This window comes from Harpegnathos saltator, unplaced genomic scaffold, assembly GCF_003227715.2.
Source record: "Harpegnathos saltator strain DR-91 unplaced genomic scaffold, Hsal_v8.6 scaffold573, whole genome shotgun sequence".
NCBI lineage: Eukaryota > Metazoa > Arthropoda > Insecta > Hymenoptera > Formicidae > Harpegnathos > Harpegnathos saltator.
In genome coordinates, this window is record NW_020230397.1 from 54,311 (window position 1) to 78,781 (window position 24,471).

General features: G+C 35.7%; 1 protein-coding gene and 1 pseudogene across 5 annotated transcripts; both read right to left on the minus strand.

Annotated features, from left to right (window-relative positions):
- Positions 1-92: 92 nt before the first annotated feature.
- dgt1 (KAT8 regulatory NSL complex subunit dim gamma-tubulin 1) lies at positions 93-24,108 on the minus strand. 5 transcript variants are annotated; one of them, XM_025303779.1, is made up of 10 exons: positions 23,697-24,108; positions 23,447-23,584; positions 21,007-21,264; positions 18,404-18,585; positions 14,286-14,454; positions 13,742-13,920; positions 13,503-13,639; positions 13,291-13,413; positions 4,784-4,924; positions 93-1,494 (listed from the first exon to the last, which is right to left on the minus strand). In XM_025303779.1, the coding sequence occupies exons 3-10, from the start codon at positions 21,255-21,257 to the stop codon at positions 1,249-1,251; spliced, it is 1,428 nt and encodes a 475-aa protein (XP_025159564.1). In that variant the 5' UTR covers positions 21,258-21,264; positions 23,447-23,584; positions 23,697-24,108; the 3' UTR covers positions 93-1,248. The 5 variants fall into 5 exon arrangements, with proteins under 5 accessions (XP_025159564.1, XP_011149783.1, XP_011149782.1 ...); XM_011151481.3 differs by having other exon boundaries at positions 23,447-23,621; XM_011151480.3 differs by having other exon boundaries at positions 23,447-24,108.
- Positions 4,931-8,169, minus strand: LOC112589661 (uncharacterized; annotated as a pseudogene).
- Positions 24,109-24,471: the final 363 nt, after the last annotated feature.

Genomic DNA, 24,471 nt, shown 5'->3' on the forward strand with positions numbered 1-24,471 from the left:
TAGCGCACTCTCTCTCTCTCTCTCTCTCTCTCTCTCTCTCTCTCTCTCTCTCTCTCTTTCTCGCTTGGTGAGAATAATGAAGAACTCGTCGATACATGGAAGACCTATGGCTCTTTTATTTAAATAAATAATGATAAAATTATAAATCCTTTCATTCTTTTAAATTAAATCACTAAGGACCTTATTTTCCTCGTACCTCATGGCCTATGTGTCTCTGCGCGTAAAAGAAACGTCGAGAAGTTACGTGCAACCTGTTCTCCAGATTATATTCGAATGTTGAAAGTTGCGTCAACGTTAAGGCCCCTGCTTCCTCACAGCAGTCATCTCGAATGAGGACCGCAGAAGCGAGAAATTCGAGGCATTTGAAAGATGCATTCAATCGATCGCAAGCGTCAGTTTATGTGGATGATACATCCTTTTACTTCGATGTAATCCGTTTAGGAATTTTTACTACAGATTTTCTCGCTTCTGATGTCGTCAACCAAGGATCCTGTGACCAGAAGTTCTGACTAAACAATTTCACATTATGTGCAATGTTACATGATAATTAACTTTACCGCTTACGCACGTAAAGTGTGTGTGTGTATGTGTAATTACAGTAGAATCATCGTACCTGCAGTTATTTTATTTTATCATCTAATGTCTTATTGCGCGCAATTTAACAATTTATCATGTACTTGAGAGAAAATAATTATATATAAATATACGTGAATTTTGTTTCCAGATAGTCACGTATAAATAATTATACATGTCTATACTGAGAGAAATACTGCCGTATAAGTACAATCAACCTCTTATATTTATAACAGCCGATGAAGCAGACGCAGAATCGAATGAAAAAATTTTCCTTTTCTTTCTTTCATTCTCATTCATTCATTATTTAAATTATATCACGTCTCTATTTTCTTTCTTTCTTTCTTAGACATAATTTTATATACATTATTACAAATTACCATATAGGAGCAAAATTCATGCACGGATCACACGCGGTGATATATAATTTATAATTATATGATTTTATATGAATAATAATTTTTCTTTTATCAAGTATGCAAATGAGAAGCGACTTTTGTACAGGATTTGCCACGAATTAACTGCGGATACGACGGGCTACTGCACCTTCATTTGATATTAACGTCAAGAGCAAATGGTCCTTTCATTTCCTTTCGCTTGATGCCTCGATCAACTAAGTGTAATCACATAATAACAAAAAAAAAACTACTCCGAAAATCACATCAGGACATTTTGTCATACGGTGACAAACTCGTCTCGATCGCTCATTTGCGCCGACAAACTGAATGCCGTGTCCGTACTAGTTTCACTGTTCAAGCTCTCGTTGAACGTTGGTTTATGAGCGGAGTCATTCATCTCTCTCATGAGACCCGCCATATCATCGTCGGGGTCAATCTCGTGGGCCTCACCCACCACGTCAATCTCCATGGACTGGCTGTCAGTCAGTGACGTCTCTTGTGCCATGGGTTTTTGCTCTTCGAACTGTAATGAGAGAGTTATGACATAATGATCACAAGTTGGATAAATTAATACTTTTTTTTTTTGATAGATCAGGCCACCTTGAACGGGTTAAAATCAATCTTTAGGATTTCTTTTTAAAGACTTTTTAAAGAACGTAAAAGTACAAAATTAAACGTAAGGAACTTATCAAACAACTCTTTGAGAAAAAAAAATTTTGATTTTCTAAATAAAATGGTGGCGCTATAGTCGAGGTACTGGAAGCTCTTCTTGATCGACACGGTGTTTAGTTTCACGATTACAGCATTGGACCTGAAATAAAAAATAAAAAATGTTTATTTTATCCAGAATTCAGAAACGGAGGAACGTTTTTCTCGTCTTCTCGTCTAAAAGCTTCTTGCAAGAATGTAAAATGCAAAAAGGATCTTTAATATATTCCAAAATCCATATTCTCTACGTTATTTATAAAACAAAATTTCCTGAAAGTTTCAAGTGAATTTGTTAAAAATTGTAGGTGCTGTGCTCAACACCGATTTCAAGAAAGCCGTTTTGAGAAAATTGTGCTTAAAGTTTTGTGTACTATTATATTTCATAAATAAAACGAAGAAAGAAGACAAGTTTACTTTTACTCAGAGATTCCTATGCCGTGCAGCTGCCCGTCCAAAATTGTGATCAGCTTCGTCATAGTCTTCGCGTAAGCTTCTAGTGGACTCAGGAGGGTGATTTTAGTACGCGTAAGCTTCTTTCGAGCTTCTTTAGCTTCAGAGCTCGCGTAGTCTTTGCTCACATGCCTACTTCCATACAAAAATTATAACACAATAGGCCAATTTATAGATACGGAAGCTGCATAATGTGCATGGGATTGCTGAGGCCATCGTTGAATATGCATGCAGCGATATCAGCTGCAACATTCACTGGCATGTCGTGGCCAAAAGATGCTTTTGACGCTATCGACCACGTGACTGAATTGAAGGATTCATTATTCTTTTGAGTGTAGCCTCCTAAGCAACGACTTAATAGATCATTCCCACTCAAGTCTTCATGCGTAGGCTTGATAGCGTCGAAAACAGTTTGATTTATCGGTGCTATATTTGCAATCATTGACATTTTATGAAACGGCGTCGCCCAGATATCTTCTTTCATCTTTTCCACACAGTCGTGATTTTGGCGTGTGGCAAGATCGTAATAAATTGTTGACTTATCGATCAACTTGCCGGTTAGTTTCAGCAGCTGTGTGTTGAAATGCATCATTTACAGGTAATTATGAACGAATTATAGCTATCTATATAATCATGTCCTAAACCCTTTTTTAGGGCAGGTCCGATGCATTCTGGTGCGCTCCACTAAATGAATCCAAAATTTAAGAAAAAGAACTGATTCGACATTCGAACCAGCTCATTCTTATATATCATTCTTAAGACTAAAAACTATCGATCAAGCGAATGTAAAACAAAAAAAAAATGATCAAAAACTTACAAGGTGGCCTAAACCCTTAACTAGATTAAACTTAAAGTTAATGGTCTATTTAAGTGATTTATAATAAAATTAATTTATAAAGAGAAATGTTGCAACTTGCGATATCAAGTTTCCTATATTCAAAATTTTCAGAGTATTTAAATTTCAAATATAGAAATATATTAGGTGCGCAACTAAGTTCCCGCTGTTTTTCAAGAGATGGCTCCAGTAGTAAGTGCTGGTCGATTGTGACATAACCAAAACGTCATGAACCAAGCTTAGACATATGGTAAATAAACCGCTTTGACACATTAGTGATTTTGTTTTTGCGTCATATACTTTTGGTTGTGTGAAAATGTCCGATTTTGTGCCAAATAATCGTCATTTGCGGGAAGTGTTGCTTTTCTTCTTTCATTCGAAGAAAACGGCGGCTGAAGCGCATCGAGAACTCCAAAAAGTTTACGGAGATGCTGCTCTAAGTGAAACAACGTGCCGTGATTGGTTCCGTCGCTTCAAAGACGGTGATTTCGGTGTTGACGACCGTTCGCGTGAAGGAAGGCCAAAAACCTTCGAAGACGCTGAATTGGAGGCATTGCTCGATGAGGATCCGTGCCAAACGCAAAAAGAGTTTGCTTCAGCATTAGGAGTTACCCGTCAAGCCATTTCCAAGCGATTGCATGCGTTGGGAATGATTCAAAAACAAGGAACTTGGGTTCCTTATGATTTGAAGCCAAGAGACGTTGAGCGTCGTTTTTTCGCCTGTGAACAACTGTTCCAGCGGCAAAAAAGGAAGGGTTTTCTTCATCGCATCGTTACGGGTGATGAAAAATGGATTCATTACAGCAACCCAAAGAGAACAAAATCATGGGAACTGCCCGGTCATGCTTCTACGTCGTCGGCTCAGCCGAATATTCACGCTGCGAAGGTTTTGCTGTGTATTTGGTGGGACCAGGGCGGTGTTATTTATTATGAACTGTTGAAACCGAACGAAACCATCACTGGGGAACGGTATCGAACTCAATTGATGCGATTGAGCCGAGCACTGCGCGAAAAGAGGCCACAATACGAGCAGAGGCACGACAAAGTGATTCTACAGCATGACAACGCTCGGCCTCACGTTGCCAAACCCGTTAAAACCTACTTAGAAACGCTCAAAGGGAAGTCCTACCCCACCCGCCATATTTCCCAGATATTGCGCCGTCTGATTATTACTTGTTCCGTTCGATGGCACATGGTCTGGCTAATCAGCAGTTCCGCTCATATGAAGACATCTCAAAATGGCTTGATTCGTGGATAGCCTCAAAAGACGAATACTTCTACCGTGACGGTATTCGAGCTCTGCCAGAAAGATGGGAAAAAGTTGTCGCTAGCGATGGGCAATATTTTGAATGATTCATTTGTAACCATTTTTTCACAATAAAGTTGCATTTTCATCAAAAAAACAGCGAGAACTTAGTTGCGCACCTAATAATTCGCAATGACTTCAGCAGAACATATTTTTCACGGATCTCATTAATTTCATGAATCTGACAAATCAAGGACATATCTTTCATAAGTAATTATTTGCAAAAATCTATAAAATTATTTATCGAGATTTATAAAAATATGTATAAATTTGTCAGCGTTGCAATGTTGTGGATGAAAATCTTTAAGAAAAAATTCAATGACACAAACATTCACCGTACTATGAACATTTAATAAAAGTTTTCCACAAACGCACCCTGTGTGGTGAATATTTCTCGAGAAGCATAACTGACTGACATTGCAAAAGAATTTCTCGATAGAGCGTAACAATAAACGTTTCAAATATTTTGTTTATTACGAATAGTTTCGGAAAGAACCTTCTACGTCTACGCACCTTCATAGGTTCCAATTTGCACGGCGGTGGCAAATTCATGTGAAACACACAGTTAGAATCGAAGATTACAGGTACCGGCTCGTGGCATTCGATATCCGCTCGTACTGCTCCGCATGCTTTGAACAGAACCTGATGTTGATCCTGTAATTAAGGGGTAACATCAGTGTAGAGACCTGTTTTCAAGGGTCATTTTTGGGAATTTTTTTGGAGAACAGGGAATATTAAGGTAAAAACAGATTACATAGGCTTATTGTAGACATCTTAAGGTATATCCCTGAATTTTGCGGAACGTTTTTATTAAAAAATGGCGGTCGTACTACAGATTAAAGCCAGGTGGGTTTTTTTCGCCGCGCTCCACTGCGCGACAAATAGAAGACGTAAATCATAACCTAGAATAAAAAACGAAAGTTTTTTTCAAAATTTAGCTCAAAAGCTAAAGAAAAACGTAGGGGTTTTTTGAAAAATTAATTTTTGTAGAAATGGCACGCATTTGAAAATTATGTAGTAATTTTCACGAAAAAATTTGGCCGAAAATTGTTTATAAAAAAAGAAATAATCAATATTTCGAAAAATCCCTACGCTTTTCTTTAGATAATCTATTTTTAAAGATGCTGTTAAAATCTGAAATTATTCTACCAAAAATTGTAAAAGTTATTTGTCGCGCAAGATTGAAAAATGTAGTTTCGAGAAAAAACGCTTTAAAGTTTTAGAACGTTATAGTTCTCATATAAATTCAAAAAAATTGAGTTTGTGTATGATCTTACCATTAGTCAGTTATTCCAGAACCATAAAGTTGACCCTCTATGTTGCTATTTTCTTCTTCTCCTTGTTTTCTGGCCGCCGTTAAAGATTGGCGCGCCTCTTTCGCTTTATCAGTGAGCGAGCGCTCGGAGTATTGAATTCGCTTCGCATCGGCTTCGAGGCAGAAGTTGTAGCAATTATTGCCAATTGTTATTTCCATGGTGTCCATTATTCTTAAAACTGCCTGCAGTCCATCGTTAAAAATACTAACAGCAATATCTGCACTCAAGTCCAATATTTTTTTGCCGCTTGATCTTATTTTCGGAGCGATAGACCAAACTATTGAATTGAAACTTTCATTGCTATTTTGAGTGTATCCTCCTGTGCAACGCTCAAGCAAATCATCTCTACTTAAATCTTTGTAGATAGGTTGAATCGCTTCAAAAACTTCGAGGTTCATTGGCGGTGGATGTTTATAATCATCTAAGGTTCCTTCAGCATAAGCTACTTGCCACGCACACCACGAATCTTCTCCCGGCGGGCATTTTTCATGTTGAGGCTTCTCGTCTGTTGACAATTTATGAAATAAAGTTGCCCAAATATCATTTTTCATACCTTCTATTGAGTTAGGATTGCGTCGAATTGCCAAACCATAATATTTACTTAAATCGTCAATAAGTTTACCAGTCAATTTACCCTTTCCACTTAGGCCTTTTTTTGATTTTTTAACGTTACGCAATCGAGTTCCCATGCGTTTTTGCACGTGATCGATGCATTCTTTTTTCTGCACAACAGTATTTTCATAAGGCTGAGCATCTATAAGTCCTTTAAAAGTTTTACTGTCACCGTCGCCGATGTAAGAAATGTATTTCAACGTTTAAACATCTCGATTACTGAATCTATTTCCATTTTTCCTGCAGAGCCTTCATGGTTTGACTGGCAAACTGTCTTATGCGTTTCAAGCCATTCCGCATACTCTTCGGTATCTTTTTTCTTTTCCCAAGTTTTACAAATTTTGCAGTACTTAGATTTGACGATGATGTCGACAACTTTTCCGGTATGCCAGCCAATTAAAGAAACTAAGCCGAAAAGCGACGTGAATCCTCGTTTCCTCCAAGATCCATCGCCAGATACAGTCAGTTCATTATCATCTCGTCCTTCTGCAGAAGTCATTTCCTTCTCTTCTTTCACTGCTCTCTCCATACTAATCTGACACACCGAGCGAGCGGCGACCGAAATTATATCCACAGCAGCTGTATAAACGGTTTGAAATATCGGCCGAGGCAGATCCATGAAGGCACAGAACTTGATCAATCCATTCATACCGATTCCTAATAAACGCATTGCTAGTACTATTCGTCTATTCAGTTCGTACGCATTTCTAATAAATGGACTGTTCGGAACACTATTAATATTGTCACACATTTCGCATGTAACATTTATTTTTAAGCCCAAGCCGCGCATTGAAGTATAACTAAAAGTCACTCTAGAATGGCACTTATGGCACACTACAACATTCGAGATAGCAGTAAAAACGGCAATAAAATTAACGAAGCAGTAGCCAAATGATTGATTAACATTAATGTCACTTTCACTTGCAGTCTTCAATTTCTTGGCAGACGTGCTCACTCCTTCAACGTCTCTCTCCGCTTCATAACGATTTTTCGGTCGATGTTTTCCCATACCTCTTCGATGAGAATGCCAACTAGGCTCTCTGGTACCTTTTCTTCCAGAATACACAACATTTTTGTCACTCATGGTTGAAATTTCGGCAAATATTCACTTAGAAGAGAGGAATTTCTAACCGTAACGTCTTTTCAACTCTACAGGTAGCGTCCTTCTAACGGTCGTACTGTTGCTAGGTTAACATATACGTAGTCAAAAATACTTCTAATGCCATTTACGTATATACTAGCAAAGCTTAAAAATGAATAGTCTGAGACAGATATATACCTAAGACCAGTAAACGCTTTGAAGCGTCGAGCGCATGCTGAGCGCGCAACGGGCGGGTTTTTTTTAGGTTTGGTCGCTATATGTCGGTAAAAAAAAATTTTTCGGCCAAAAGCCTTGGGGATATTATTTTTGAAGGTCAAAACTATCGTTTAAGCAAAAAGAAAAAAATCGATTTTTTCAAAATTCTACACTGATGTTATCCTTTAAATAGCAATTAATATTCAGCTTCTAATCATGTCTAAGGTTCTTATTTTTTCTCGTTGTGGTTTTCACATTAAAGGGCTTTCCAACCGGGTTGACTATCTGATAGCATTCATTTTCTAAGAAATAATACAAGCTTAAACTGTATTTTTCATCTCGGTATTCAATATACCGGGTGTTTCAGACTACACGGGTCACTCGATTTTTTCGTTTAAATGAATTTGTGAATCTATATTCTTTTGTAAAGATTGCTTATCTTGATATTAACAGTTTTTATCACTCATTAGCGCACCTTCGTTCCCGTAAGATTAACGAGTTTTATTTTTAACTTTACCTGCCACGAGAAGAAAGGAATGTTCATAACTCGCGATCAAATCGGACGTAAAATTGAAAATAAAACTCGTCAATCTTACGAAGGGAATGAAGGTGCGCTAATAAATGCTAATAAGTGCACTGATAAAAACTGTTAATCTCAAGATAAGCAATCTTTACAAAAGAATATAAATTCGTACACTGAGAAAAAATTATATTAAAATTAAACAAATATTTGTCCAAATACAACTGTGAACACTATATTTATTCAAATTAAGCGACTAATTTCTAAAATGAAATACAGAGGTTCTGAATGCAAACTTTTTTCTTGAATTTTAAAAAATAATTATTTAATTTAAATAAATAAATGTATTCACAATCGTATTCGAACAAATATTTGTTTAATTTTAATACAATTTCTTCTCAGTGTAGATTTGCTTAAAAATAAGAATATATCTTATGTTTTCTAAATATAATTAACATCTTAACAGTTAAGAAACGCTCACGTAATATCGAATATTTTACTTCGAAACATTACGTTATGATATTGTATATTCTACTAATTTATAATACTATATTTGTTATTACACCTGCGATCATTAAAATTTTTGAGTTTTAAAAATAATATGTATGAATGTTATCACATGTGTCGATCATCATACCAAACGCCCTATGTCAGGGCCAATGCGGCGTGCACACGCGAACAGTTAATTATTCCGCCCCTGCTTGCATTCTGTATTCTGCCCATAATAGGCGAGTTACACTGAGAATATTACACTGAGAAAAAATTGTATTAAAATCAAACAAATATTTGTTCGAATACGACTATGAATACTGTGAATTTATTTAAATTAAGTAATTATTTTCTAAAATTGAAGAAAAAAGTTTACATTCAGAGAACCTCTATATTTCATTTTAGAAATTAGTCGATTAATTTGAATAAATGTATTCACAGTCGTATTCGAACAAATATTTGTTTAATTTTAATGCAATTTTTTCTCAGCGTAAGGACAAGAGAAGATTCCGGACCACTTTGTATATATTTATGACACACATCAGATTTTATGAGAAATTAGAAATTGGTAGAATATGGTTGGTGCAACACGAAAGTGCTGCACATTTTTTTCGTTGCGAGGTCAACCTTCTACATAACGGAAAAACGTCAAGTTTTTAAATTTTTAGAAATGCTCGAGCTATATGCTCACAATTTCACAAAATAGTTTCATTATGAGACATAGATGATTAATGTTGCTTCTTGGTCACGAATATTTCCAATGAAGGATTTCTTCTCTACTAAAAGTACCGAAACATAAGGAAGTAGAAATTGATGTGCAGTCGAAAAAGTCTTGCGTCGACTGTCATAATATAACAAATGTAAAGGCGGAGAAATGATGCTCATTGGCCACATGCGGCAAAATATTAAATAATGAAGAAGATCTGTTTTGCTAGATTTCGCTATGGAAAAATGATAATTTCAAGTAGTTTCGATGAAAACGATTTACTGGTTCTACCAAGCAATCGTCATTGTTTTCCATTATTTAACAGTATTTTATACATTTGCATATCCGTATATACTGCCGTAAAACCAACTTAATCCCATCGTTGAGAAATTCACCAAAACTCTTGCACCATGTAATATGAGTATGCGCTGCTAAGTGCTCCAGGATATATCGTTTAAGAACCAAATTTGTCAAGTTACATTTTTCTATCAAAGAACCTCCGCAAAAAGGGTCAATTTTTTTGCCCGTTTTTCGGTCGTTTTTCGATTTTGGAATCGAATTTTATACCAAAAGATAGTTCACGATGAGACATTAATTACAGAAAAGTTTTACGTTGAGCATACGATTGATTTCAAAGATGTAGAGGGTCAAAGTGGTCACTACCTACTAAGAAAGTATGACACTAATAACACTTTATCGCACGAATTTTTGCAAAATTCGGTATCTATGGGTTCTTTGAGTTGCTGATTATGAATTTGATGTCAGATTTTAAAAATTCAAGATGACAGGTGGAACATGGCGGACACACATAGTGAAATCATTTACTTTTATTGGAACTATTATGTTGTGGTTTTTTGAGGATTTTGTCTGGGGTTCAAAGAAATCACCGAATGCGAGCAGGCTGCAAGCCGTGCGAGAATGAATGGTTCTTGTAAGGCATCTCAGAATGTTCCATATCTGTCGGAGGTAGATTTCGGTCGACCTTTTTTTGTCACGCGTGACTCGACAAAGAAATGGCAAAAATACGTTGAATCTTCCAGACAGATGGTTGCCAATGAAACGCATCGAAATATCGTACGAGACATGCGAACATCTGCTGATGGATGGATCAACTCATATTTTATTCAAGGTGGTGACTCAACTGGCGACGAATATTAGAATCGTGAAAATTTTCCACAGGTATGGTAGCACGAAATGAAATAGCAACTTTTGTCCATGAATGGCCGTTCGCGGCCGAAATATGTCGAATCGCAGGTCAATGCTATCTTGGCAACCAAAAATTTGTGCATGAGAGGTTCGTTTCGCCTGGCCAGGATTAAAGAGCGCTCAGCGCGCCTTCTTGGCACAGCGGGAGGAAACGTGACATGAATGGCCCAAGTTATGGAAGAACAAGGACCGAGTCCGGCGCCATGACAATGAGCTTTCAAACAATGCCTGCCTGATTGTTAGGCATTTCTGATCTTCTTTTCCTATTCGGAAACGCATCCGTTAAACATTCGACGAAGAAAAATGCTATTCTCTGACTCTCTATATTTAAATGAAATATAATTATTTAATTCTTCTTCGAGAGGAAATAGATACCGTCCGCTACAAAGTTCTTGAGAAAAACGCATTTGACGTCCTAAATAAATACGAAGGTCTGTCGGAAAGATCTATGTGCTTGCAAAGGTTTGGGTTCTTCCACTAGAATTCAGCGCGCTACTGCCTTTTCAAAGAACAAATTTGATTTTAATGAAAAAAAGGATGTTACAAGAGGCAAGATCGGGAAAAGGAAAAGGAATAGTCGTTAGTTAGCTGAAATCTGCCTTCAGTTATTCAAAACTATCTTTTTTCTCTACTAGTTTTGCCAGGCGGAACAAATGACGGCTTTTCTCTTTTATCTCCGTTTCGTCTCCTATCCTCGATTCTTGCGATTCTACCTGTTCAACCTGAGTTTTTATTTAGGACTTTAAAGGCGTTTTCCTCGAAAACTTTGTAGCGGCCGGTATCTGTTTCCTCGAAAAATAATTAAATGATATTATGATTAAATTATAAATTAAGTTGAATTAAATGATAAAATTGAATTAAATGAAAATTGACTTAAATGATAAATGATTTAATTCAAATATAAAGAGTCAGTATTTATGTATTTTTTCTTCGTCCAAAGAGCGAAAAGTCTTCAGGGGATATTTTAGCTTAACGGGTCGGAAAAATCTATGTTTTTTTGCATATTTTGCAAGTATTTGGTATGGAATATATGTCTGCAAAAAGATTTAGCCCGATTCGCAAAATGAACAAAATTACATCTGGTAAGGAGCGGCCTCCGGCGCGCACAAAAAAAATTATTGAAAGGCTGTACATTTAGATGAGGCTCTTTCTAGAGATATGCAAACTATTCAAATTCGGATCGAATCGAACCGAATCTAATGTAATTCGATTAAATTTAAATCCAAATGATTCGAATAGGAATCAACTACATTATCGTTTGCGTGCATCAGCTACAAAACGGACCATCTGGGCCTGTATGTTTGAACCCTTAACTTATAATTAACTTAACTTATAATTAATAACTTAATTATAAATTACTTTAAATATTTAAATATATATTTTACTTTAAGATGATATTACAATGTCAATATTCCCTTTCATATTAAAATCTTCCATCATTATTTGCATGTTTAATAGTCATGTTAAATTTTTTAATGATTCGATTCGATTTCATTCGATTCAATTCGAATTCAAGTGAAATTTCATAGATTCGATTGGATTCGAATTTAAAATATGAAATTCGATTCGATTCGATTCGACATAAAAATTCTTGATTCGCATCTCTAGCTCTTTCTAAAGTATGATCAATTTTGACTTTCCTGTAAGAGAGCATTTGCTTTCTCAGCTCACAAATAACTTTTACCAAGTGTTATACAGGGTGTCTTAAAAATACCGGAACCCCCGAATAACTTTGCAGGATCAAGTTTTCATGAAAAACTTTAAATACAAAAGTTGTAGAAAATCGAATAACGGACTTGATGGTGACCTTGAATTTGACTTTGGTCATGAACTTCAAGGTTATTTGGAGGTCAACTTGCATTTTTTAAATGGGAACCTTATTGTTTATTATACTGTTTCTTCTACCAATTAATTTGAACAACTTTTATCTAAAACATTTTTTTATTTGCCTAATATTTGTTTAGATATTTGAGTAAAACTTGATAACTTTTTCAATATTTAACTTACGATATCTCGCTAACTATTTGTCGAAAGAAAAAGTGGCACTAGACTTCCTTGCTTTATACAGGGTGTTTGATAGCTGATCATGCAGATGAAAGTTGGAGATAGATTGGGTGTAGCCGAGAAGAAAAGTCATATACCATAATGTCAAATTGGCAATAGTTACCGAGTTATTAATTAAAACATGTGAGCCAACGAGCGCGTAGAGAGCGGAGGGCGGTCGCAGTAAGCACGTAGACATTTGATACAGGCGGAGTCAGTGAGTGGCGGTAGACAAGCGCGCGTGGCGAGGGGCAACGTAAGCGACAAGAGGCGATCGCGCGCGACGAGGAGCGAGCGAGCTTTTTTTTTATAGCTTTTTTCTTATAGCTCGCTCGCTCCTCGTCGTTCACGCTCGCTCGCTCGCCTCTTGTCGCTTGCGCTCGCTCGCCCCTCGTCGTTCGCGCTCGCTCGTTCCTCGTCGCGCGTGTTCGCCTCTTGTTGTTTACGTTGCCTCTCGCCGCGCACGCTCGCCTACCGCCACTCGCTGGCTCCGCCTGTATCAAATGTCTATGTGCTTACTGCGGTCGCCCTCCGCTCTCTACGCGCTCATTGGCTCACATGTTTTAATTAATAACTCGATAACTATTGGCAATTTGACATTGTGGTACATGACTTTTCTTCTCGGCTACACCCAATCTATCTCCAACTTTCGTCTGCATGATCAGCTATCAAACACCCTGTATAGTCTCAAGAATATATTGTTACAATAGTGCCCTGATTTTTGTTAATTTGATGATTTTGAAATTTCCAAAAGTCAGTAAGTTAACTCGCGCGTTCAGTCAGACATTTTGCGCTTAAAATCCTGAAATTATTTCTTAACGTTTTACGTACCTTTAGAATATGTTTGCGGCAATATTTAGCCGATGGAAGAGTCCTCTCGCCGCACTTCACACCACCTTCGGTGAATATGCACTTGGACACATTTGGTGGCTTCTGAGCGGGTCCTTCCGTTACCTGAGAAAAAATGTAATTCCTTCAGTTCTGCAGATCGTTAAGATATCAACGGTGCATTAACATTCGCACATTTACAATTTTACTCTTACTTGCGCACGACGTTCCAACGATTTCCTATAAAGTATAGCCTCGACGCCACTTCGTCTGTGATAACGATTTAAAGCTTTCAGCTTTTCATAAATCTTTTTCTCCTTCGCAGTTTCTTTGGTCTGATCATGTATGCTACCTGTAATGTGTATAATGTATAATTTATTTATATCACAGGCAAGTTTACTGACAGACACTCTGCCTAAATTATTTTAATTACACGGTGAATGAACATGCTTACACAATGTCTCCTTTTCCTTCTTGAGAGCGACCAGGTACTTTCGTCTCTTTTCCTTCAATATATATTGCAATCTTCTAAACTGATCAATGTAAAGGGACTGAAGCTTAATTAGTTTCTCCCTCGCGATATAAACTACCTCCTCTGCAGTAAATATCCCAGCGTGCCTTAAAAAATTTATACTAATCATTTAGGGAGTAAGCACCGTTCTATCTCTGCGCAAAGCAACTACTATAACGTAACTAGATGAAATAAACAAACATGCGTACTTCTCAGTCGCGAAGTAACGGAAAATAGCAAAGGTACGTATCAAATTTGTAATACAAATCAGCGGTCCAAACATCAAAGAAGCGGGGAAAGAAAAGAAAACTCAGGCGCATGAATTTACAAGCTGTGATGCGAGATGAGTAACAACGGTAAACAAGAATTATCATCACACAAGGGAGGAGCAGCACAAGCCGAAGCATGCTAGCAGATGTTCTAACGCAACGTGGTGTATTCAACATGCATTCAAAAGAAATGTATCGATATTCAAGAGAACGCTTACTTTAAGGGATCTTCCTGCGGACTGTGCAAGCTCTCGTTATCGCTGTCATCGAGATAAACCCCCCTGTGTGTGTCGCTAACGACTGTGGGTTCAACGTCGCTCTCTGAGGAACTGGCATAATCTAAGATGTCGCATCCACTTGCATTTACTCTGTAAGCATCAACTTCCGCTGAAAACAATAACTTGTTGACGATCTCGTATGTCTGTTTGAGCTTGTTGACAATTAGGGCCGGTTTTTCAATAATGGTTTAAACTTAGATCGAAGTTTCAACACTGTTCAAAAACATTAGAATGTTTTTCAATGGATAGATCAGAATAAAAACGTAGTTTGAGATATAGGTATATTTAACTAAACTGTGAATAATGACCGTTTAAATGTCGTTTAGTGGATTAATAAACATAATAATGTCTCTATTATTATATTATTTTATTTAAAATCATATTGTTAAATATTTGTAAAAGTATAAAATATTTATTATGATATTTGAAGAATATTATGAAGAGAGTAGTAAAAATGAAGATATTTTAGGATATATAAAACATATCAACATGAGAAAAAATCGTGTTGTAAGGCAAAGACCAAATCATTTTGAAATTTGGGATGGAAAAGAATTTCTTCAAAGATTTCGCTTATCCAAAATTACAGTTAATATGTTGATAGAAAAAATTCACGATACTGTTCAATCACCAACTAAACGGTATTAATACATGTCATGTAAATTAAATGACATATATAGAATATTTTTCAATTATATTGGTCTTAACTAATTAACTAGTTACAAAATGCGGTGTTTACTGATAATGAATATTATACGAATAGTGTAAAATTTATTTATATTGTATTTTTTTATTTTTCTCAGAAACCAGGCTCTTTCAGTAAGTATGAAACGATATTGCTAACATTAAGATTTTATGCTAGTGCATCTTTTTTGATAAGCGTAGGTGATTTTGTTGGCGTTCATAAAAGTACAGCAAGTAATTAATAAAATTTCAAGGGCAATTGCTCAACGTAGACCTGCATATATAAAATTTCCGAATACAGAAGAAGATATTCAAAGACTTCATGAAAAGTTTTACAACATTGCAAGATACCCATGTTATGTGGGTGCCCTAAACTGCACTCATTAGAATTAAATCTCCACGTGTCTAAAAGTGGCCCACACAGCGACGACTTTTTGTTGCCAATTTAAGAATAACAAAGATTTATCTAAACAATCTTCGGCGTATGCTTGAAATATATGCAAGATTTAAAACCAGGTTTATGGATCAAGGAAGAATCGGATAATCTTTAGTTTAAACTACGATTGAAAAATTGGCCCTTAATGTCAATGCGCAAGGACAATTACAAAAGAGAGACATGTACTTTCTAAGAGGAATTTACCCTTGAGATTTCAAATCTTACGCTACACGAACGGACTCAAGGACAAGAGAATACAGTTTTCTATACGAATACCGATCACGCTGCTCTCTTTTCGTAATGCAACATCAGTGTTACAACTTGAAGAGATCTTATTAACAAGAGGAGGCTAAGACCTGTTAATAACGGATTTGGATGCCTGTGAAATATAGGTATTGTAGAGGGACCTCTCCTGTGCATGAGGATAAAAGGATTTTATCTGTCACGAGAAGAAAGGAATGTTCATAACTCGCGATGAAATCGGACATAAAATTGAAAATAAAACTCGCCAATTTTACGGGAACGCAAAATACGGGTGCGCTAATAAGTGATAAAAATTGTTAACTTCGAAATAAGTAGTCTTTACAAAAGAATATAAATTCTTAGATTTGCACCTAAAAGTAAGAATATCTTGTACTTTCTAAACATAATTAACACTCCCTTCTTCTTCGTGTTCCCCTTCTTCTTGTTCGTATTTTTATAGTTAGTCTTATAGTTAAGAAAAGCTCGCGTAAGATCGAATATTTTACTCTCACAAACGTTATGATATTGCACATCATACTAATTTATAATACTATGTTTATTATTATAGTTGCAATTATTAAAATTTTTAAGTATATGTAAATTCCTCTTAGCACTTTGTTCTGATTACAGATGAATTCCAATGCAATCTCAGTCTTAAGGTGCGCACACAATCAGTCGAGAGACGTTGGTGTGTGTCGTACATATGCGCGCAATCTTGATTTTTATGTGTCGGCTGTCAGTTGTGAGGTTGTGACTGGTATGTATGACATATGTGCGACGTACGATAATGTCTTCCGACTTATTGTAAACTAGACCTGATGCCGCCCGATACGTTCAGTACTAACGCAAACATGTACATGACGCACAAACAAATATCTCAATATTTTTCACATTTATAAGTCATTTGTGACATCTTCGATAATTTTGTAAAGACAACGCTTTTGTCAATTTACAGCTTGATTGCTTACAAGTAACTTTTTACCAAATGTTACACGCCGATTGTTTTTATCTTTTGAATTTTGATATAGGAGCTCAGAAGGAGAAATGTAAAATGTAAAAAAAAAATTTGCTCAATATTGTTTAGAACATCTGTACAAAGAGCGCGAGTTAATAAAAAAATTGCTATTGAGTATTCTATTATCCACTTTTATTTCAAGATGCGTGTATATGTATGTTTACTTATTTTTTCATACAGAATTATGACATAAATCAGTTATTATTATAAAATTTTACAATTTTGTTGAAGAATTTTTATGGTGACTTTTTGAGAGACTCTGAAAATCAAATAAAAATTATCATCTATTATTCGTTTTATTATCCGTCTATATTTCAAGATGTATGTGTGTGTGTTTATTTTTTTTCATACAGAATTATGGCATAATTCAGTTATTATTATAAAATCTCACAAAACTTTGTCAAAACATTTTTATGCTGACTGTGTGAGGTTCTCAAAATCGAAGGCCATCGTCTTTTGAAACCAAGCAATTTTTGTTTCTAAAGTTTCTCCTAAAAATTTCTCCTAAAAAATACAATATCTTTGTTTGCGAGATATATTGTATTATACTTTCCTTTTCAATTTGCGTTTTTTATATAAATGTTTTGAGCAAATTTTTTTTTCACATTTTATCTCCTTTTGAGCTCCTATATCAGATTTCAAAAGATGAAAAAATCGTGTGCAACATTTGACAAAAGTTACTTGTTAGCCGCGGAACTCTTACTTGATGACGTCAGAAGTGAGAAAATTCGTACTAAAAATTCCTACGAATTACATGTCAGAATAAAACGATATATCTTAACATAACCGTAAAATTAATATGATATAATGCAATTTTCCTCTTAGATTTTTTCTCGTGATTTTGTCACATCGGTTTTTCGCCCATTTATTGATTGCTTCGGTAAAAGAGAAGTTTTAGGGGCACTTTAGAAATCTGCTCAATCGGTTGCAAGTATCGTTTTATAGATATTTGTGTTTCGGTACAATTCACAGGAATTTCTAGCATAGTTTTCTCGCTTTTAACATTACCATTCAGATTGCGGCAAAGAAATAATAGATAGTCTAAGAGATTAGATAATATATATTTATATTATCTAAATAAGGAGAGAGATAAATTCGAGTGCCAGAATTATCTCTGTATACCTGAATTATCAAATATAATTTTATTTAGATGGGAGCGGTCGCGCTGAGATACAGACTAGCCTTTTCAAATTTCGTTTCGGAGTTTCTATGAAGTCTGTACAAAAAGTCTGTTGATATTTTTTCGAAGACAACCGTCCGTGACTGTCCACTAGCAAATTCAGGCGGAACGATTAGACCGCCCGTGCAGTTTTTGCCGTCGAACAGTATCCCTTACTAACAATACAGTATCCTTCTTTGTATCTTTTCCTCTGATCGGATAAAGGCATACCTTTCGATGGGAAATCCCCGTTTTTCTAATCGCTTCGAAGAGAGACATTCGTATTTATCGCCCTCGTTACGCTTATTAACCTTGTATTTTCTTATTACGTGCCGGGAAAGGTTTCGTAGGTCTTACTCGTAAGACAAAATTTATAAAAGAGCGGCTCCTGAATGAGTTCCTGAGCGGCACCCTCCGAAGCAGCTACCTGCTAGGGTCGAAGCTGGGTTCGTCGTTCAAGCGCACGGTCTGATGTAATTAGGGAAACGACGTGAGTCGTTAAGCAAAAAAGACACGGTACGTACTGAAAGGATCCAGAGCTTTCACTTTGCCGGTCTCCTCTTCTGTGTCCTCGGCGCTCGAGTCCGCAGGCTTCACGTAGTGACTCAGATTGAGCAGCAGCATTTCTGGCGTTTGCGGCAGAGAACGTCGTGACGTCGACTTAACGCGTGAGATCTGAGCCTTCCTAGAATGTTCGCTGCAGTACCTACAAGTATGCAAATGTACCTGCTTAAGGTGATAGATAGAAAATGATAAGACTACACTAGGTTCAGCCTGAACTTCAATGTAAATCGATGTAAATCGATACGGTCTACTTTCGTGCTGGAGATATTTTAACGCACAGGCTTCTCGCAACACGTGCTAATATTTTGTCGCAACTTCGCCACTTATTGCAATCGTGCGTGGAAATTCACACGAGGCACGTGTCGCATGAAGCCGTTGGAGAATGTTTCGTACATCTTATTATCTTCTCGTGATTACTGATTTATGATTTATTCATCGCGAAGAGAAATGCGCATGCAATTCTACCGAATAATATTGAATAATAGTTCTTAACGTCCAACGTTTACTGCAGTTCACCAGAACTCGTCATTCAATACTTCAAAATTTCTATTTACACTTCAATATTTCTATTGAAATGAATACGTGAGCTCGTATAAATTGAAGTAAACTGCAACGTATACGATATCTCATTATTAAGACGAGTACTATGTTGTTTCACACAATGAGAATTGTTAAGATGTTTGTAACATTTTCTGACGGAAACCGTCCAAATTGATGAACGGTGAAACATTTCTGTTGGATGAAATCGGCTACGCTTTCTAATCGCGATGTCACAATAGTGTCTTGAAAAGTATTCCACGAGTCCTTATCATAATTTATCCAAGAATATTCAAGAAGTATTTATTTCTGTCATGGAAAAGCACGAGAATAACAAAAATAAAAATAACAAAAATAAACGCTTACTACAGTCACAGATTTTGATATACTCTTTCGTGGTTTATCAGAATCGATAAGAACGCATTCGAACGGAACGTGTAATTTTGTCTAAAAACCAGGATTGGATAGTGACTAGTTAGCCAGTTGAAAATTAAATTGAAAGATTAACAATTTTTAACTTAATTCGATTAATTTCAAGCGCGTTAACCTTTAATTCAAACCGATTATTTTTAAACGCATTGACGCTAACTTATTAGCTTTTTTCGAGTCACGAATTAAAATAATTGATCAATATCAAAGTCGTGTGAAAATAGCCCACAACACTATTAAGGATTTAATTAAACAGTACATTAGTGAGTACGTGCGGTGATCTCCGCAAACAGATAGCGTGCAACTGTTACGACTATTGTCTTTTTCAAACAACGTATATCATTAAAAAAAAGAAAAATAAATTATCTCCTTTATAAAATACTACCTTTTTCTTATTTCACCTAAATTTAACATACAACTGAAAGGTTAATCATGTAAAAAAATATATAGCGTAGCATAATTAATTTTTAACTTTAATAAATTAATCTAATTTTTTAATTTCAACTTTTTATCCTTAACTCTTAATCGAGTCAGTTGTTTAAGCAACTTTTGAGGTAAACTCAGTTAATTTACGAGTCATTAATTTCAAAATTAACCTACCTAACCCTGAGAAAAACTGCGAGAATATATATTTCGTTCTATCGCAGAAATTTTTTACACAGGCGCTATATCAAATCAAAATCAATAATAAAAATCTTTTTATAATTTATAAAAATTAGTTTGCCTCAATACAAAAGATACTTTCTACTTTAATGACAGCGATGAAAATAACAGAAATTCACGATACGAACAGTTTTAAAAATATGTACTTTTGTATATTTTATGAAATGTAGTAAAACGTTTTGAATCTTTTACGCAGGAAGTTTGTTACACTAAATTACAAAGTAAGAATTTTTACACGCGCTAAAGATAAAAAAATATATATTTTACGTTACTGTCTAAAATATAATTTTTTACAAAATGTAACGTATTGAAGCGCAATGAACAGAACAAAAATAATCTTTTTCGCTGCGTCATTATTAATATCATTTCTTCAATCGTTTGTATAGGAGACAACCCGTACAGCGTCAATTAATTCCACTTAAATTCTTGTCCTCTTTAGTCACGTGGTGTGACTCATGTAGTTGTATTTCTTGTAGTACATGCCATAAAATAGGACAATACGGAATATTATGAAATGTCATAAAATAAAAGAATAAAAGAATAGATCATTATGGAACAGACACGAGAGAGTATTACAGAATACTATAATTTAATTGTAGAATAATTATAGAACATTGTAGAATGATTATAGAGTATTATAATTCAATTCAAAAGTGTAGAGAGAAAAGTATCGTGCAGGACTGCATAGTAGATTATTCTATTATGAACATGACTGTTATAGAAATTCAATTATAGAAATACATTAGAAAGTAATACGAAACGTGACTATGAAGGAGTCATTAATTTCGCATTATTGGTCTATTGAAACGCGTGGAAACTCACGCGTGATTCGGAAAGAAGCGTGTTTCTACCGCTTTCTATCCATTATTTTAAGAATTTCGGCTGAGATATTTAGGAATATCTGTTTGCCCTTATAAAGTACACAAATACATACGAGATGTCTCTCCTGTCCAGTTTCGGAGCCGGATTTTGACATTTTCTTCCATTATTATTATAGATAAAAGCGCACTGTTTGTAAGGCGCGCTAGGATCCTCGAGGATGTGCTTGACACAATAAGAATAATCTTCCAGGCACGGCTGCGTGCACTCGTAGGACGTGTACTGACAACCTTGAGCTTGTTTAGACCGTTTTGCCATTGTCGTAGCAGTGGTGCAAGGCATTGTAGATTTAGGTATCCGGAACATACCTTGCCTAGCACACAAGTTTAATGTTCAGCTTGAGTAAAAATTCGAGTAATTATTCGTCTCAACGGACGCAGCTCCAACGACCATCATCCTGAGATATGTTGTTGAGAACATTCTCCCCTGAGCAATCTGCAGGAGGTTTCAATCGTCGGCCTTTATTCATTAAAGTTAACAAGAATTCAGATGCGAAAGTAACAACATTCAATAAATTTAAACACGATACAAATGTAGTTTTTTGGACAAATATTTAGGGAAATATCTATTCATAAATATATTCATAAATATATTCATAAATATATTCATAAATATATTCAGGGCTCAAATCTTTAAATGGCGTTTAAATGACTCATCACTGAGAACTGCTTTTTACATATTTTTTATTACACATCTAAACTCAGACCTTGCCCCTGCTAATCTTTTAAAGATTTATCACTTTAGTACACGACAGATTTATCAATGTAGTAAAGCAAAAAATTTAAACATCAACAATCAAAGGCCTTCAAAATAGTGATCCTCTAAAGTAGAAAAAGTTATTCTTTCGGAGAAATTGCGGCGAAAGAAAATCTTGGAATTTCACGCTGCATTTTCGACAGATCATACCGCACTGTTTTATTATATAAAAAAAGGAAGAAAATTTCGAGGCATTAACATGCGTCAGGATCAAAATCATCGTAGCTGTGCCCATTAAAACGAATAACGACCGAGGAGACCATTTGTACAAAACTTTTCACTCTTCACGTTTCTGCTCTTAAGGAGCTGCAATTGCCTAATAAGACGACCTAATGATGATTTAATAAGTTCACTTAACTTCGCGATGTTAAATTCCTATTTAATACGAATTAACTTATCAAACCGAATATCGCTTTTGGCAAGTTTACGACCGATCGATTGTAATGTCATCTGACAACTTAACGATTGCACCGAACGATTATTAATCTTTCTCTCTCTGCCGATGATAAGCCGTAAATTCACAGGCTATGAATAATCGTCTGTGTAGATAATCTAAACATATATTTGATAAGAGACTCGTTCTCCTTCCGGTTGTATTAATATTGCACTGAAACTTTGTTCCTTTTGCCTTTAATGCTCAATTATACAAGGTGTTTAGACTTAATTATCGGAACACTCGTACAGACACAACTCATTAAACTGACGAAGATAAGACGAGAATTTGTACCCTCCAATTTCAACAAATTTGACATATGTTGTTAATTAAAGTTGAAGTCATTCGATACAATTCAAGCGAAGAAAACGCATTTAGTTTTCTGTGTTTTTACTTGTGATCGAAGAATAATCAATGTAACTGATAAATTTTCTTATGACCTTATGACTTTACGATTTATATTGTAGATCTTACTTTATCCAAATGTTGCTTTCTCAATTTTCTCTTTTAATTTGTATTCAAATTATTGTTTCTTTGACAAAAACATTATTTTTGTAGATTTATTTGCTAAATGTTTTTATTAAAACAAATATAGGTGGACACTAATATAATTTTATCATATTAGTATAGTATTTTCCTACATTTATTATTAAAGAAAACTGGTGAATAAATGTGCAACAGTGAGACTGAAGAAATTCTTTAGGCAAAATCTCACCCAAGATACCTGCGTCTATTGAAAATCTGTTGGCAACAGCAAGTAGTGAGACAGCAGGTAGCAAGGTAGTTTCCTTTGTGTGTTTTTCCACTAAAAGAGCAAAATACAAGTCTGAAATTTCTCCAGCCTGCTTATAGAATTTCCAACATCACGTACTCATTCATGTTAGTCTCTCTTCTAATATCCCAATAATTATTAATATAGTCTGCAAAATGATAGGACCTTTTTACTGAGTTTAACAAGTTGTACCTGTACATGAGCGTTCCAATACAAATTCAGATATCCTGTATACTTGGTTCACCTTTTAAAGGTAAAAAGTACAATCTAGTTTGACCAAAAGGGACAGACTTGAGAGTAACATTTACAAAAGAACGACACGTAATACCCGCCATATTTTTAGACGAAGGCTATTTACAATGTAAATATATCGTATGTATATATACATAAGAATTTATTATAGAAACTCGAGTAAACGTTTGTTTTCTCTTTAGAGTTTTCCTTATCGTTCCAAAGATAGGATACCGAGATAAGGATTAGTCATCGCATTCGTTTGATTACGAGTATAACAATGTGGACACAAATAACACTTACCTGAGCTACGATGCGCAGGAATGCTTCGTCCGCGGTAGGGAACTCGGAGAAATCGTTAAGCACGCTGCGGGTGTGGCGAGCAGTTGTAAATCACGTTAATGTTATCATAGTTGTGACAACGCTCGACAAAACTACGTCCTTAGAATATTCAAAGGAGATCAGGAATATCGGAAAGCTAATGATAAAATAATCTCCCGATAAATACTACAATGGATGAAGAACGATAGTCACGTTATCCAATAAACCTCACCGACAATGTACGTGGCCATTTCCACATTTCAGATCACGTGACTCATCCTGAGAGAGACAGAAGAATATTCCACTGGTACGAAACAAGGATGATAGGAAGTATCGCACAGTTGCACAATGTAAGAAATCGCGTTCTCACTTATATCAGGTTGTACTTTTTGTCATTAGAGCGAACGTAAATTCGCGTTAAAGAAAGAAAGAACAAAGTTCACACAACGCACACATGCGCACATGCACACACACACACACAACGCTGCAGACTAACGGCTACGCATCGTCTCGGAGTGCGGTTCGGCAACCGCTACAAATGTTTTGAAGCGTTTCTTTTTCTCGTTCTATTTCTCGGATGCAAACGAAGAAAGAGAGAGAAGTAAAAACGCTTCGAAGCATTTGTAGCGATTGATGGACGGCACCCTTCGAGGGACAAACGCTCCAATCAGAGAATCTGTTCTTTTGCTCTGCACTTTCTGCACTCGCTCTCCTCCATTAAGGGCCAGTTGTTTCAACTTCTCGGTAAGTCAACTGATAGTTAAATCATATGTTGATCTCTGCTTTTTCTTCAGTTTAGATAAAGACAGACAAATGATTTAACTATCAGTTAACTTATCGAGGAGTTGGAACAACCTGCCCTAAGTGCTGAAGTTGTGCTCAAAAAAACGCGAATAGACAAAAGCTTGAAAAGTGGTTTACAGCCAATCAGAAGGTTTACAAGCCACTTTTTTAGTAACTTTTAATAATAAAAGAAAGTTCAGAATATGAGCCAAAGAAACTTCGAG